Source organism: Heptranchias perlo, chromosome 33 (assembly GCF_035084215.1).
Source record: "Heptranchias perlo isolate sHepPer1 chromosome 33, sHepPer1.hap1, whole genome shotgun sequence".
NCBI classification, from domain to species: domain Eukaryota; kingdom Metazoa; phylum Chordata; class Chondrichthyes; order Hexanchiformes; family Hexanchidae; genus Heptranchias; species Heptranchias perlo.
In genome coordinates this window covers 4,244,688-4,260,545 of record NC_090357.1, presented here as the reverse complement: position 1 = coordinate 4,260,545, position 15,858 = coordinate 4,244,688, and the positions used below count along the sequence as shown (strand labels likewise).

The window sequence follows — 15,858 nt, the reverse complement described above, 5'->3', positions numbered from 1 at the left end:
TGTATTTACAGCACAGAAACAGACCATTCAGCACAACATGCCGGTGTTTATGCTCCACACGAGCCTCTTCCCACCTTACTTCATTTAACCCTATCACCATATCCTTCCATTCCCTTCGCCCTCATGTGTTTGTCTACCTTCCCCTTAAACCTATCTACACTATTCGCCTCAACTACTCCTTGTGGTAGCGAGTTCCACATTCTGACTACGCTCTTATATTTATGGCCCCTGGTTTTGGATTCCCCCACAAGTATCTACGTCTACCATATCGAACCCCTTCATCATTTTAAAGACTTGTTTTGCCTGTCCGTGGCTTTTTTCTGTCCTTGTGGCACAATCGTTGCTGTGATTTAAACCGGACAATTCAAAGTGCAATTCTCTGGGCACATCAGAATAACAATCAGATGGCCCTGCGAACTCCCTCGGATCCCCCTCATGGGCCCCAGTTCGAGAAGCTATGACGTAGAGGAATAAACAGGAATAACTTTTGCACATGTGTGGAATGGTCTGGACGACAGCTGAGTGCCCCCAGGAGCCCCTCCCACCCTGACACTGACCAGTAAATAGGCGGAATATTGCATTAGGCGAGAGTGCATTTTCACCACTCCTTGTGCGGATAAAATGGAAATCTTCAAAATTTGAAAAGCAACTAAATGACAAAAATACCATGAATCTTTGAGTATAATACACCCACGCATATAATACACATCTCTCCCCACCCAACGTCTTGTAGGTGGTGGGGAAAGTCCGTGTTACTCAAAGGTTTACGATATATATTCCGAATGCTGGTGGCGGCTAAATTATTACTCACCCTGTGATGTTACGTATTTGACACTTTGCTAACAGCCACCTGGAAGGTCTCACTATGGCTGAGTGGGAGAACGCACCATGTGGAGTAATACTGACCTATAAAGACCTGGACGATCCCTATCTCTGCAACCTCCTCCAGCCCTACAACCCTCCGTGATCTCTGCGCTCCTCCAATTCTGGCCTCTTGCGCGTCCCCGATTTCCTTCGCCCCACCATTGGCGGCCGTGCCTTCAGCTACCTAAGCTCTGGAATTCCCTCCCTAAACCTCTCCACCTCTCTCTCCTCCTTTTAAGTCGCTCCTTAAAACCTACCTCTTTGACCAAGCTTTTGGTCACCCATCCTAATATCTCCTAATGTGGCTCGGTGTCAAATTGTGTGTGATAATCGCTCCAGCGAAGTGCCTTGGGATGTTTTACTACTTTAAAAGGTGCTATATAAATGCAAGTTGTTGTGTTGTTTTGATGTCTCGGTCTGTGCTTAGTTAGTTAACCTCAGTGGGGGTAGGGCGGAGATGCTACAGTTGGCCTCACTGTCCTTGGGTTGGGCAGCAGAAAAAAAAAAATTGGTCAGAGTTCTCGCTCCTGATCAATAAATAATCAGTGACTCTAGTGGAACATGTGGACATCAGATGGAGATGGGGTCAGACTAGGGAAGTGATGCCACACCACAGTCAAACAGCTTGCCTTGGTGCTTTTTGCCCACCACGAACTAGGTTAAGACTGTTGCAAATTGATTTGCCCGTACAGTCATCGAGCAGGGTCAGGACTTGCACGTCAGGTGTCTGGGCTGGATTTGAACCCTGGTCATAGAAATGAAAGGACCAGTGTTTTACCCAACAAGGTCACCCCAGGTCACCTTATAAGCTACATTCGAGCTCCACAGCTCCTGCACCACAGACACTCAACGACGTTTACAATTCTGGTCTATGTACTTATGGTACATCAGTAAAGATCCCACTGTCGGTACGTGTAGCGACTCTGGGCCGTGTGAGGGAGTTTCACGTGGGCACGTGTATTGTATCCAAGCAGTAATGTGTAGAGTGCGTGGAACACCCTCTTTAGACACTGCTGTTGGGAGTCATTTCAAGGAGGCGTTGGGTCTGTTATTGGACGTAAGCTTTGGCTTTAATTCAGCACAGTCACCATGGGCTGGGGGGGTGGTGGGGTGGGGGAAGAAGGAATTGCTCAGGTCGCTACGTGAAGCAAGGTCATAAACGCATTCAAAAATACCGCGTTCACCGTTTCCGTGCACGTGGTGTAATAACTCTTCCACCTGTTCCACCCGTTCCCCCCCCACCCCCGGTATCGCTTGTGTCTGACGTGAGAAGAATTGGCACCTGCCTCCCCCACCCTTCCGGGAACACTTGACACAATCCCACGCTACACCACAGGTGGTCAGAAGGCCGTGAAGTCCGGAAATCTCAAATCGTTCTGATGAAACATTGACCTCCCCAGTGCTGATTTCTGAACCCAGTAGTTTTTTTTATTTGTTTTCATTTACAAGAGATAAAGAAGGAATAAATGTGTTAGTGGGAACCCCCAGTTTATAAGGAGGTAGAGCGTGTGGACAGGGGGCTCTGTTACTTGAGAGGAAAAAAAATTTGGAAAGAATCTCAGGCCACTTCTTTCGTTAATTAATTTAAAGCAAGCAATTGCGATATTGGTCCCCTGGCGAGACACAAGGGGGGGGGTTATTTCCGTCTGAGTGAGGGTGCCTACGATGAGTCTCATCCACCTTTCTCTGGCCACACCACAAGATTAGGAATAATAGCAGAAAGACGTCATAAACAACCGGTTAACCGAGTACACATAACGTCATTATTTTTTTTTTAATGATTGTAAGCTGATAAATGAATTGCCTCTCGAGATGACTAGCCTGGAAACACGCTCACACACGCACACAACCGTTTAGGCAGGAACATGCAGTCAGATCGATGATGTTGCTTCTGCAGAGAAGTGGGGGGCGAGGCGGGGGGGGGCGGGGGGGGGGCAGTGAAGGGGCAGAGGAAGCACAGTTGTGGTTACATCACCTCTGCTCTCGGTTACCGACGAGACCGTGCGACAGACAAAGCATGCAGTGTGGGGGGTACGGGGGAGGAGATAAAAATAGTTGTGGTCAGTATATCAAAGAGTTAACACAATTCGAAAGAATTAGTACACAGAAAGTTAGAGACAGTATTTAAGCAAGAGTACAGTCTGACACAAAATCCTACACTATGGTAACTTCTGTCATATCAACTTCTGTCTGCCTGGTTTGATCTTGGACGTTCTCTGTATAGCTCTCTGAAAACTTGAGCCCACTTGGGAGGAGAAAGGGATTGGAATTCTTGTTCACTGGATCTCCAAATCCGCACCTCAGATTTGATCTCGCGGAATCCGAAATTCAAATCTGCAATTCCTTTCTGGTGCGATGTCGCAGGTGGCTTCAGTATAATCTGCACCCTACGACCGCAATTACCTGAAATGGGCCAGAGCGCTAGACTGATCTTTCACTGGACAAATCTACATAGGATCCAAATTCGGACTCATCCAGATTGAGAAATGAGAGCTTGAATCCGATCCCAGGAACAATTGGGACAGCCACCGGGTAACAGGTTACAGCTCAGACACAGCTGCTACCGTATGGCACATGTTACATGTGTGTACAATACACACTGGCTTAAAAAGGTAACATTTCACTCACAATTGGTACTGTACGGCTTGTTTTTGTCTCTGTGTCAACACCTCCGAATGTAAGATCTCGGTGACAGACACGTTTACAAAGATTCCCCTCCCCTCATCGTCTGGAGATTCTGACTGCTTACTCTGCGACCGTTCCGTCTGCGTTGGATCCTTTCAGAACGTCATCTGAGTGACCGTTCTTTGCGTGTGGGCCGAGTCATTGAGCGTCGGCAGGCTATTTGACTATGGGAACATCGTAGCCTGTTTACAGCCAATCTCTGCAGACGTGCAATTTGCGTCTGAGACTGAAGAGCTGATATACATGACCAGGATAAGTCACGTTGGTGAGGGAGACAGGCAGTTCTCGTCTCTCCAGTATCTTGGAGAGGTAAACTTGCATGGATCGCAGACAACTGCACCGGAAACTCCAGAGGCCTCATGTACAGGTGCTGCACTGCTCCCCTGGACACATGTGAAGTCAACGTTGCCTCTTTTGCTATGTGGATCACCAAAGATTACGGCCACACTGGATGACGGTGACAGAGACAAACATTTGGACCACAGATCAAGTCTTCTAACAGCAGATCTGGTACCTGTCAGCTCTCTGCTACTGGTGTAAATATGGCAGTCAATATTTCAAGTTAGTGCTCCTGGCACAGGAACTTGCTGGATGGGATTGGGATTGAGGGACAGTGGGTCAAAATTGCATCACTTCTGCGTTAAAATTAATAACCAAAAAATCTGCAGGGTCTTGAATGATGCTGACTTCCACAGATCATCATCAAGTCTGCTCTCCCAACCCAAGGCGGCACTGGACCATTGGTGCTGGCTGGTACAGAGTAAAGCTCCCTCTACACGGTCCCATCAAACTCTCCCAGGGCAGGTACAGCACGGGTTAGATACAGAGTAAAGCACCCTCTGCACTGTCCCATCAAACCCTCCCAGGGCAGGTACAGCACGGGTTAGATACAGAGTAAAGCTCCCTCTACACTGTCCCATCAAACCCTCCCAGGGCAGGTATAGCACGGGTTAGATACAGAGTAAAGCTCCCTCTCTACTGTCCCATCAAACACTCCCAGGGCAGGTACAGCACTGGTTAGATACAGAGTAAAGCTCCCTCTACACTGTCCCATCAAACACTCTCAGGGCAGGTACAGCATGGGTTAGACACAGAGTAAAGCTCCCTCCACACTGTCCCATCAAACACTCTCAGGGCAGGTACAGCACGGGTTAGATACAGAGTAAAGCTCCCTCTACACTGTCCCATCAAACTCTCCCAGGGCAGGTACAGCACTGGTTAGATACAGAGTAAAGCTCCCTCTACACTGTCCCATCAAACACTCTCAGGGCAGGTACAGCATGGGTTAGATACAGAGTAAAGCTCCCTCTACACTGTCCCATCAAACACTCTCAGTGCAGGTACAGCATGGGTTAGACACAGAGTAAAGCTCCCTCCACACTGTCCCATCAAACACTCTCAGGGCAGGTACAGCACGGGTTAGATACAGAGTAAAGCTCCCTCTGCACTGTCCCATCAAACACTCTCAGTGCAGGTACAGCACTGGTTAGATACAGAGTAAAGCTCCCTCTACACTGTCCCATCAAACACTCTCAGGGCAGGTACAGCATGGGTTAGATACAGAGTAAAGCTCCCTCTGCACTGTCCCATCAAACACTCTCAGTGCAGGTACAGCACGGGTTAGATACAGAGTAAAGCTCCCTCTACACTGTCCCATCAAACACTCTCGGGGCAGGTGCAGCATAGGTTAGATATAGAATAAAACTCCCTCTGGTCTCACCCTACAGTGTGCTGCAGCTGCCTCCTGCCCACTCCATTAGCCTGACCTTTTCCCATTGCCCACCTTTTTTTTTTAAAGTGATCCCAGAAACTGAGCAATAACTTTACTATGATTTATAAAACACATCGTGTGTGCTATTCTCCCTGTGTTTCAAACCTACTTGCTTTTCATTGCAAAGACCTGCTGCACATATAATAACCACCCACTCCCCAAGAACGCCACCTCCATATAACACACAGGCTGAAAGGCCTTTTCGCAGCCCACGCACCCTTGAGTTGAGATCAGGTCAATAAATCATCCCTGGGTGTTATGAAATGACCCCCTATCCTGTTTGTCCTTTCCTCCTGAAGTTTCCTGAAAGTTAGACTCTCCCAGCTAAACCCCAAGTTATAATATGAAGTTTTGTGGAATTGAAAACCCACATGACTTCAATCAGAGCAAACAGAGTTAAGGAGGCTGCTTTTTATTTTTAAAAGAGGCAAATCCACCATGTAAATCTCAAGAGTGTTCAACACTGGACAACAGTGAAAGTCCCTGAAAACAAGTTTTCTTTAGAACAACACAAAAACGAGACTTTGAAACATGAAACAAGCTTGGATTTAAAAAGAGGGAGAAAGGCAGAGAGAGAGAGAGAGGGAAAGAGAAAGAGAGAGAGAGAAAGACTGACCCACCACAAACCACTGGCACCCATCACTGGAGACAAGGTGAGTGATAACTTCATACACGCATATATCTTTTTCTTAAAATTATTTTGTGTTTCAGCAGCTTATAAAAATTACCAACTCCCAATTAATCCACGTGTGTACTTTACCATATTGATATTCGAACACTCAGTGGGCAAGGAATGTCTCAGCCTTCGCTCTGCCTGATCCCTTAAGATAAATGCCTGATCTAAAACTACACTTTTCAAATCCAAACAGATCTGCCACTCTAATTCTCCATCCCTCTCCGTCCTCGGCCTCTTACACTGTTCCATTAAAGCTCAATGCAAGCTCGAGGAACAGCACCTCATCTTTCGATTGGGAACTTTTACAGCCTACTGGCTTCAACATTGAGTTCAACAACTTCAGATCATAATCACTGCTCCCATTTTCTTGGGCAGCAGGTGCTGGTAATGGCTCTGCTGTAGCCATTGAGACCTCCTCTGGACCCATCCTTTGTTTCTTAATCACTCCAGCCCTCCACCCTTTCCCCTTTCCTTCCCTCACCTTTTTCCCTGCCTCACAACTTGCTAAAAGTCGTTCACCTCTAACTTCTTCCAGTTCTGATGAAAGGTCATCGACCTGAAATGTTAAACCTTCTTTCTCTCTCCATAGACGCTGCCTGACCTGCTGAGTGTTCTCCAGCATTTTTTTTTTGTTTTTATCCCCTATTAAATCTCAGCCAAAATCTTTCCTTTACATCATTGGCTGCCAAATCTACATAGTTTCCCTCTGTTTACCTGAACATTTCTTTCCGCTGGTTCGTGCCTGGGTCCAAGCAGTAGAAGTTTGCCAGTGGTCGTGCATCTAGAGATTGCTCGCCCCAATCTGTGCCAAGGTTTGTTTCGGGTAGTTTAAGGATTGGCAGAGACTCAGCGCCACAGCCTCTGAGAATAGGGGGGACGTAGGACCGGGAGTAGGCCACTTAGCCCCTCGAGCCTGTTCCGCCATTCAATGAGATCAAGGTTGATCTGTGACTTAACTCCATATACCTGCCTTGGTCCCATATCCCTTAATACCTTTGGTTAACAAAAATCTATCAATCTCAGATTTAAAATTAACAATTATAGAATCATAGAATGGTTACAGCATGGAAGAAGGCCATTCGGCCTGTCGAATCCCTGCCGGCTCTCTGCAAGAGCAATCCAGCTAGTCCCACTCCCCCGCCCTATCCCTGTAGCCCTGCAAATGTTTTCCTTTCAAGTACTTATCCAGTTCCCTTTTGAAAGCCATGATTTAATCTGCCTCCACCACCCCCTCACACAGTGCGTTCTAGATCACAACCACTCGCTGTGTAAAAAGGCTTTTTCTCTGTCGTCTTTGGTTCTTTTACCAATCACCTTAAATCTACGTCCTCTGGTTCTTGACCCCTCCGCCAATGGGAACGGTTTCTCTCCATCTACTCTGTCCAGACCTATCATGATTTGAATACCTCTATCAAATCTCCTCTCATCCTTCTCTGCTCTAAGGAGAACAACCCATGCTTCTCCAGTTTATGCACATAATTGAAGTCCCTCATCCCTGGAATCATTCTAGTAAATCTCTTCTGCACCCTCTTTAAGGCATTCACATCCTTACTAAAGTGCAGTGCCCAGAAATGGACACAATACTCCAGTTGTGGCTGAACCAGTGTTTTATAAAGGTTCATCATGACTTCCTTGCTTTTGTACTCTGTGCCTCTATTTATAAAAGCCCAGGATCCCAAGCCAGAAAGATCACAAGGGCATGATTCAGATGTTCTGAACAGGGCTCGGTATTGGTGAACCTTTGCAAAAAAAACTTCATGTTTACAAATGGCCCCCGTGCTGCATCCCTTGGACTCGGGCAAACACATCACCATCTTTCACCAGGATAATACCAGGGCTAAAAGGGTTAAATTGTGAGGGCAGGTTGCATAGACTAGGCTTGTATTCCCTCGAGTACAGAAGATTAAGGGATGATCTAATTGGGGTGTTTAAGATGATTAAAGGAGTTGATAGGGTAGATAGAGAGAAACCATTCCCTCTGATGGTGGAGTCCGGAACAAGAGAGCATAATCTTAAAATTAGAGCTAGGCCATCCAGGGAAGCACTTCTTCACACAAAGGGGAGTGGCAATCTGGAACACTCTTCCCCAAAAAGCTGATGAGGCTGGGGGTCAATTGAAAATTTCAAAACTGAGATTGATAGATTTTTGTTAGGCAAAGGGTATTAAGAGTTACAGAACCAAGGCGGGTAAATGGAGATAAGATACAGATCAGCCATGATCTAATTGAATGTCGGAACAGGCTCGAGGGGCTGAATGGCCTCCTCCTGTTCCTATCTTCCATGTGTAGTCAGACTGCGATGGATGAGTTTTGGACTTAGAGCACAGCACCACCACTCGGCCTGAACTGGAGAAACTGGCGTAGATTTTGAAGTCAACGGAAATGAATTCCCGGCAGTTTCTGTAACGGGCGGCCGATCCGACTCGCCAGTCATGCATTGTACATCTACCCCGCTGTCTTTGGAATATTAGAATATGGGAATATTATCCCAGACACCGAGAGGGGCAGGAAAAGCACCCTGGGAAATGGCGGCAGCAACAATTGTAATTTTTCTCCCAATGAAATCAACGAACAGAAATTGCCCACCTGTCACTTCCTGTCAGCTCCACTGCCAACAGTGGTTTGATCAGCCCTAATGTGCTTTAAGAAAGGATCACTCGCTTGGCAGAGTTTGCAAAAGGAATTGCCATTAATGTCTTTAATTTCTCAGCTCAGCCATCGTTTCCTCCCCCCACCCACTCTCCTGAAGGTGCTGATTTATACTTTGGTCCATTCCCACTGAAACGCTTCCAATACTTCACTTGAGTGTCTATTTAACACGTGTGAGCCTAGAGGGTTAATGTGAGCCGGTTATTTGAGGGCAGGGCTCTTACAGCAAGGCGTGATCCTGTCCTTCCCCTGGTGCCCGTGCACCTTCCAGCAGCAGTCACTGGGTAGCGATCTTTAGAGAGAGTCCTGGCTGTTTCCCCTCCCTCCCTAGCTCAGGGTTGCTACGACCAACAATAATGCGTAGATCTTAACAGCTGCTACGTTTAACCTCTGTACGTCCCATTGCATTCCTCCGCCAGTTAAATGTAAATACTGTAGGTGTGTCAAACACCCTCGTTGCAGTTTTTCACACACAGGAGTAGAGGTGATTTTTGAAAGATGAACAGGAGCCCACAAGCCCTGGCAAGAATGCATCGTAATGTCTATCTTACAGAACAGCCTACTCTTAAGTCCAGATCTTAACGAGACAATCCCAATTTGCAAGAGCAACACAAAAGAGTTGCTGCTAACACTTGGTCTGCAATTAAAAACTTTTGCCCGCCATTTTGTCGCAACCCCTTTTGTTACAGTGTTTGTGCCGGGGAGTCAGGAGTTGCTCAAATTCCAACCCCCTGCCCCATTCACACTGCTGCTGGGGCGGCCAAATATCGTGGCATGGACGACAACCCTATATTGACCTGCAATAGAAGCAAAGCAGCTGAAGGAACGACAGAGTCACGTCTCTGAGTCGAGCGAACTGAAATATCAACCGGATTGTGCGTGTGATCCAGTGTCTGTTGGCCCACGTTCTTTCTAAAAAGCTGAGTAACAACGTGTACCCTTTAAAGGGAGGGAGCCAACTCGCTTTGGCTCGGCTCCAACTCCTCATCCCCACATCTTGAACAAACGAATTACAAGAGGTTAAAGAGAGAACAGAGGCTTGTGTGAAAGAGCTGGGGTCCACTGTACCTTGTCTTTCTCTCTTTGTATGTTGCTCTCCAGTTCTGAAAGTTTCTCCTCCAACTGCTCGATGATCTCCTGCTCTTGATGGATTTGGGCTACCTCTGACTCCCGCTCTCCCTGAAGCAGTGCTCGCTCCATCTCTGCCTGTAGAAAACATTTAATAAATAAGTCAAATGTTGCGCACATGTATGTTTAAAATTTTCTTGAAAGAACTTGCATTTCTATAGCGCCTTTTACGACTTCAGCATGTCCCAAAGCGCTTTACAGCCAATAAAGTACTTTTGAAGTGTAGTCACCGTTGTAATGTAGGAAAAGTGGCAGCCAATTTGTGCACAGCAAGATCCCACAAACAGCAACATGATGATGACCAGAAAATCTGCTTTAGCGATGTTGGTTGGGGGATAGATATTGGCCAGGACACCGGGGAGAACTCCCCTGCTCTTCTTTGAAATAAATGTTATGGGATCTTTTACATCTACCTGAGAGGGCAGACGGGGCCTCGGTTTAATATCCGAAAGACGGCACTTCCGACAGTGCAGCACTCCCTCAGTACTGCACTGGGAGTGTCGGCCTAGATTATGTGCTCAAGTCTCTGCTCTGGAGTGGGACTTGAACCCATGACCTTTTGATTGCTGTTTAATGCCTAAACCAGTGAAGTCTTTTCGAAACAAATATTTTCATGAAGGTGAACTTATGACAATTGAATACTTCTTCAGGTGGGAGACCATGTAGTCAGGAATGGCGTGGGTTAGATATAAAGTAAAGCTCACTCGACACACTGCCCAAACAAAGCATTTCCAGATCAGGTATAAGGCAGGTTAAGCGCAGAGTAATGCTCCTGCTGCATTGTCAAACACGCCCAGATGAGCTACCACACAGCCTTGATGTTCTGCAATGTTCCCCCTTGGGAGTCATACCCAACAGGGACTGGGTTAAGACAGCCCAAAGACCTTTCACTGAGGACCAGCCAGCCGAGAACGGGGACTTCCATCCTCTCAGATGTGCTCTAACCTACCGTGCCTTTCTGACCTCCAATCATTACCGCCTTTTTAATAAAAGTTGGGAGCAATAGAATAGCTTTTCTATCGAGGCACATGTAAAGAAAAGAAAGGAAGACTCGCATTTATAAAGTGTCTTCCACAAACTCAGTAATTCATCGGCTGTGAGGGCACGAGAAAGGGCTATATAAATGCAGGTTTGTTCTTTCTTTAATGTTCTCATTGATCTGTATACACCTCAAGTTGGCAGAATTAATGTCCCTGTGCTCCATTAATCCATCAATCAGGTAAGAAAGAACGAACTTGCATTTATATAGTGCCTTTCACATCCTCAGGACGTCCCAAAGTGCTTTACGGCCAATGAAGTACTTTTGAAGTGTAGTCACTGTTGTAATGTAGGAAACGGGGCAGCCAATTTGCACACAGCAAGATCCCACAGTGTGATAATGACCAGATAATCTGTTGTTTTAATGATGTTGGTTGAGGGATAAATATTGGCCCAGGATATGTACCGTTCTAAAGTTTATTTCAATCACCAGCCTGACATCCCGAGAATGAATTTTTAAAAAAATAACCAACTGCTACGGGGAATACACAACCAGTGCGAAGGGAAAAACACAGAGCTGAATAAAACAGTGCTCGGCCGTACCTCACGACTGGACTCCTGAAGTTGCTGGTCTATTTCTTTGATTCTTTGTTTGAGTTCATCCACCGATGTAAGCACTTTGACCCTCTCCTCCTCCAGGTAGACCACCTCTTGGGCCGACTGCCCACCTGCAGAATCTTCGTGCTGCTTAAAGATAAATCAAAATAAAGAAAGAGAGAAAGAATGTGAGAAAGAGAGAAGGAAAATGAGTGGGAAGGAAAGAAAGAGAGAGAGAGAGAACAAAAGGGGGAGAGAGGGAAAGAGAAAAAGACAGAGGGAAAGAACGAGAGAAAGAAAGAGAAGAACGAGAGAAAGAGAGGAAGAACAAGAGAAAGAAAGAGAAGAACGAGAGAAAGAGAGAAAGAACAAGAGAAAGAAAGAGAAAAAAGAAGAATGAGAGAAAGAACGAGAGAAAGAAAAATAGAGAAATCACGTCAGGTCAGGGATCCAGAGGTTCGCACCATGTAATAACAAGACTTGTTTTCCACCTCTGATGCTCCTGCCTATCTCTGGGGTAGGTACTGTGTGTGCCAAAGGCCTTTCAGTACGACGTCCAGGTATCCATTCTTCATGTGCAAGTCTGGAAAGTCTATGTCAGTCGGCTATTTAACTGTGGGGGGAATCATAGCTGCACCTGATCCAGTACTTACACGGTCTGGACACGCACACACGTGTGCTTGCACACACACTCACTCCAGCAGGAGTTAGCGTACAGGAGCTGGAACCCCATCGATTTCCCCCCTCCCTATTCCTGGGACGCTGTGCTCAGTGCCGTACCCACAATGTTCACCTGTCTAAGGTGAGGACAGACCTGCCTCAGTTCCACCCCAGGTGGTGCATTGACCAGCTGGAGAATTAGACAGACAGTGACAGAATACTTTATGGCAGTATTAGGGGTCCCATTCCACCCCTTTCTTGCATAAAAATTAACAGAGCAGAGCTGGACTGGTACGGAAAAGCAAAAAATTCAAATTGGTGTGGCAGTGAAATGGGTTATCATGATAGAGTAACATAATTTAACACGATGGGACAGTGTAGAGGGAGCTTTACTCTGTATCTAACCCGTGCTGTACCTGCCCTGGGAGTGTTTGATGGGATAGTGCAGAGGGAGCTTTACTCTGTATCTGACCCGTGCTGTACCTGCCCTGGGAGTGTTTGATGGGATAGTGCAGAGGGAGCTTTACTCTGTATCTGACCCGTGCTGTACCTGCCCCTGGGTGTGTTTGATGGGACAGTGTAGAGGGAGCTTTACTCTGTATCTGACCCGTGCTGTACCTGCCCCTGGGTGTGTTTGATGGGACAGTGCAGAGGGAGCTTTACTCTGTATCTGACCTGTGCTGTACCTGCCCCTGGGTGTGTTTGATGGGATAGTGCAGAGGGAACTTTACTCTGTATCTGACCCGTGCTGTACCTGCCCTGGGCGTGTTTGATGGGACAGTGCAGAGGGAGCTCTACTCTGTATCTGACCCGTGGTGTACCTGCCCCTGGGAGTGTTTGATGGGACAGTGTAGAGGGAGCTTTACTCTGTATCTAACCCATGTTATGCCATACCTTGCTGATCTCCAAGTTTGGAAAGCGACCCATTCCCCAGCACTTTGAAGAGTATTAAAAAAAACCTGAGACCCCCCCTCTAGCGCCAGTCCCCCAGAAAAAGGTAAGATTGTTCTGGTGAAAGCTTAAATCTTTCTGTAACGAGTGTAGGATCTGGCTGGTGCTATCATACCTCATGATGAGTGCTCTCTGTGCTACTGCACTCTTCCTTCTGGTTCTCCTCGTCCGACCTCTCCAGGCCCTCTCGTGGTTTCTGCATGCCGGGGTCCGTTGGCTGTGCTGTAGCATGTTCCCTGAATCCTTTGCCTCCGGCGCATCTGTCCATGGAGGTGCCCCTGCTGGTTGTGGTTGGGGAGGTCTCCACAGAGCTGGGGTAGAACCTGTGCTCGTCGATGTGCAGCTGATCGCTGTCCTGGTTCACCTTTCCCATATCAGGGGCGGCGGAGGAGTCGGTTTTCGTGTACTCCGCACACAGGTTCAAGATGGTTTCAAGACGCTGGCGCTCCTGAGGGGATTAGAAAATAAAGACGCTCAGGGAAAGCGAAGTTTCTGAGGTTGCGAAATGCATCGTCCACACGACATACGGTTCGTCTCACGTAGCAAAACGTCCCTTGGCGCTTTGCATTCGGAGAATGGGGCACTGAGAGGTGGAGAGGTGATCCGGGTGTCCATTCTTCATGTGCAAGTCTGGGAAAGTCTATGTCAGTCGGCTATTTAACTGTGGGGGGAATCATAGCTGCACCCGATCCAGTACTTACACGGTCTGGACACGCACACACGTGTGCTTGCACACACACTCATGGGAATAAGGAGGCTGTTGATGGAGGGGAAAGAGGATGTGAAAGGCACTATATAAATGCAAGTGCTTTCTTTCTTATCTCATTGGTGGATTGACCCTCAATTAGAACACGCGGTCCGTTAATTCGGCAACGTGAGGTTTATGCAGATCAATGACAACATTAAAGGAAGAACAAACTTGCATTTATATAGATCCTTTCATGTCCTCACAGCAATGAATTACTTTTGAAGTGTAGTCACTGTTGTTTCGTAACCTGGGGGGGACTGGTCACATGGGAAATCGAAACAACAGTGTGCCCCAGCGCCACCCCTCCAACCCCACTTTCCATGAGAATAACGAAGAATCACGCACTCTTTCGGAGGAACCAGTCTGCTCTTGTTTGCAGGCAAACCCAGCAGCCAACTTGTGCATAGCAAGATCCCACAAACAGCAATGAGAGGCAAGAGCTGTCAATCTGTTTTTTGGTGGTGTTGGTTGAGGGATAAATATTGGCCAGGACACCGGGGAGAACTCCCCCTGCTCTTCTTCGAAAAAAAGGCCGTGGGATCTTTTACGTCCACCTGAGAGGGCCTCGGTTTAACGTCTCATCCGAAAGACGGCACCTCCAACAGTGCAGCACTCCCTCAGCACTGCTCTTACCATGGAGTCTGAGGCAGTGAGACATAGGAACATAGGAACAGGAGTAGGCTATTCAGCCCCTCGTGCCTGCTCCGCCATTTGATAAGATCATGGCTGATCTGTGATCTAACTCCATATACCTGCCTTTGGCCCATATCCCTTAATACCTTTGGTTGCCAAAAAGCTATCTATCTCACATTTAAATTTAGCAATTGAGCTAGTATCAATTGCCGTTTGCGGAAGAGAGTTCCAAACTTCTACCACCCTTTGTGTGTAGAAATGTTTTCTAATCTCGCTCCTGAAAGGTCTGGTTCTAATTTTCAGACTGTGCCCCCTACTCCTAGAATCCCCAACCAGCGGAAATAGTTTGTCTCTAACCACCCTATCCGTTCCCCTTAATATCTTATAAACTTCGATCAGATCACCCCTTAACCTTCTAAACTCCAGAGAATACAACCCCAATTTGTGTAATCTCTCCTTGTAACTTAACCCTTGAAGTCCGGGTATCATTCTAGTAAACCTACGCTGCACTCCCTCCAAGGCCAATATGTCCTTCCGAAGGTGCAGTTCCCAGAACTGCTCACAGTACTCCAAGTGCGGTCTAACCAGGGTTTTGTATAGCTGCAGCATAACTTCTGCCCCCTTGCACTCCAGTCCTCTAGATATAAAGGCCAGCATTCCATTAGCCTTATTGATTATTTTCTGCACCTGTTCATGACACTTCAATGATCTATGTACCTGAACCCCTAAGTCCCTTTGGACATCCACAGTTTTTAACTTTTTACCATTTAGAAAGTACCCTGTTCTATCCTTTTTTGATCCAAAGTGGATGACCTCACATTTGTCTGCATTGAATTCCATTTGCCACAGTTTTGCCCATTCACCTAATCTATCAATATCCCTTTGTAATTTTATGTTTTCATCTACACTGCTTATAATGCCACCAATCTTTGTGTCGTCGGCAAACTTAGATATGAGACTTTCTATGCCTTCATCCAAGTCGTTAATAAATATTGTGAATAATTGAGGCCCCAAGACAGATCCCTGCGAGACTCCACTAGTCACATCCTGCCAATGTGAGTACCTACCCATTATCCCTACTCTCTGTCGCCTTTCGCTCAGCCAACTTCCTAACCAAGTCCGTACTTTTCCCTCGATTCCATGGGCTTCTAACTTAGCTAACGGTCTCTTATGTGGGACCTTATCAAATGCCTTCTGGAAGTCCATATAAATAACATCCATTGACATTCCCCTGTCCACTACTTTAGTCACCTCTTCAAAAGACCTGCCCTATTTGATCCACGTAGACAGAAACTCTGGACACCCCGGCTTAACAAGAATGAGGATGAATCGTGCTGCTCAAGTAATCTGCAAACTGCACCCTGAGCTGACCTACATCTCAGGCTAACGCCCCCTTTCAATTGCAGAGTGACCACGGGAAGCCCCAGTTCGCTGAAGCAGTGGAATCCACCCCTTTTAAACCACCAGGCCGACTCCGCAGCACTGGAGCAACAGACCAACTGTGCAAGTGCGAGTTTCA

The 15,858-nt window shown here is 46.9% G+C and overlaps 1 protein-coding gene across 14 annotated transcripts in view; it reads right to left on the bottom strand.

Moving 5' to 3' along the window:
* phldb1b (pleckstrin homology-like domain, family B, member 1b) overlaps window positions 1–15,858 on the bottom strand; it is a 283,632-nt gene that overhangs the window by 68,870 nt on the left and 198,904 nt on the right. For 11 of the 14 annotated variants that reach the window (XM_067970865.1, XM_067970873.1, XM_067970863.1 and 8 more), the window contains 3 exons: window positions 13,074–13,406; window positions 11,354–11,497; window positions 9,713–9,850 (listed from right to left, as the gene is read on the bottom strand). In XM_067970865.1, coding sequence (XP_067826966.1) covers window positions 9,713–9,850; window positions 11,354–11,497; window positions 13,074–13,406 — 615 coding nt within the window. The remainder of the gene's footprint in view (window positions 1–9,712; window positions 9,851–11,353; window positions 11,498–13,073; window positions 13,407–15,858) is intronic. The other 3 variants (XM_067970876.1, XM_067970864.1, XM_067970872.1) reach the window with 1 other exon arrangement.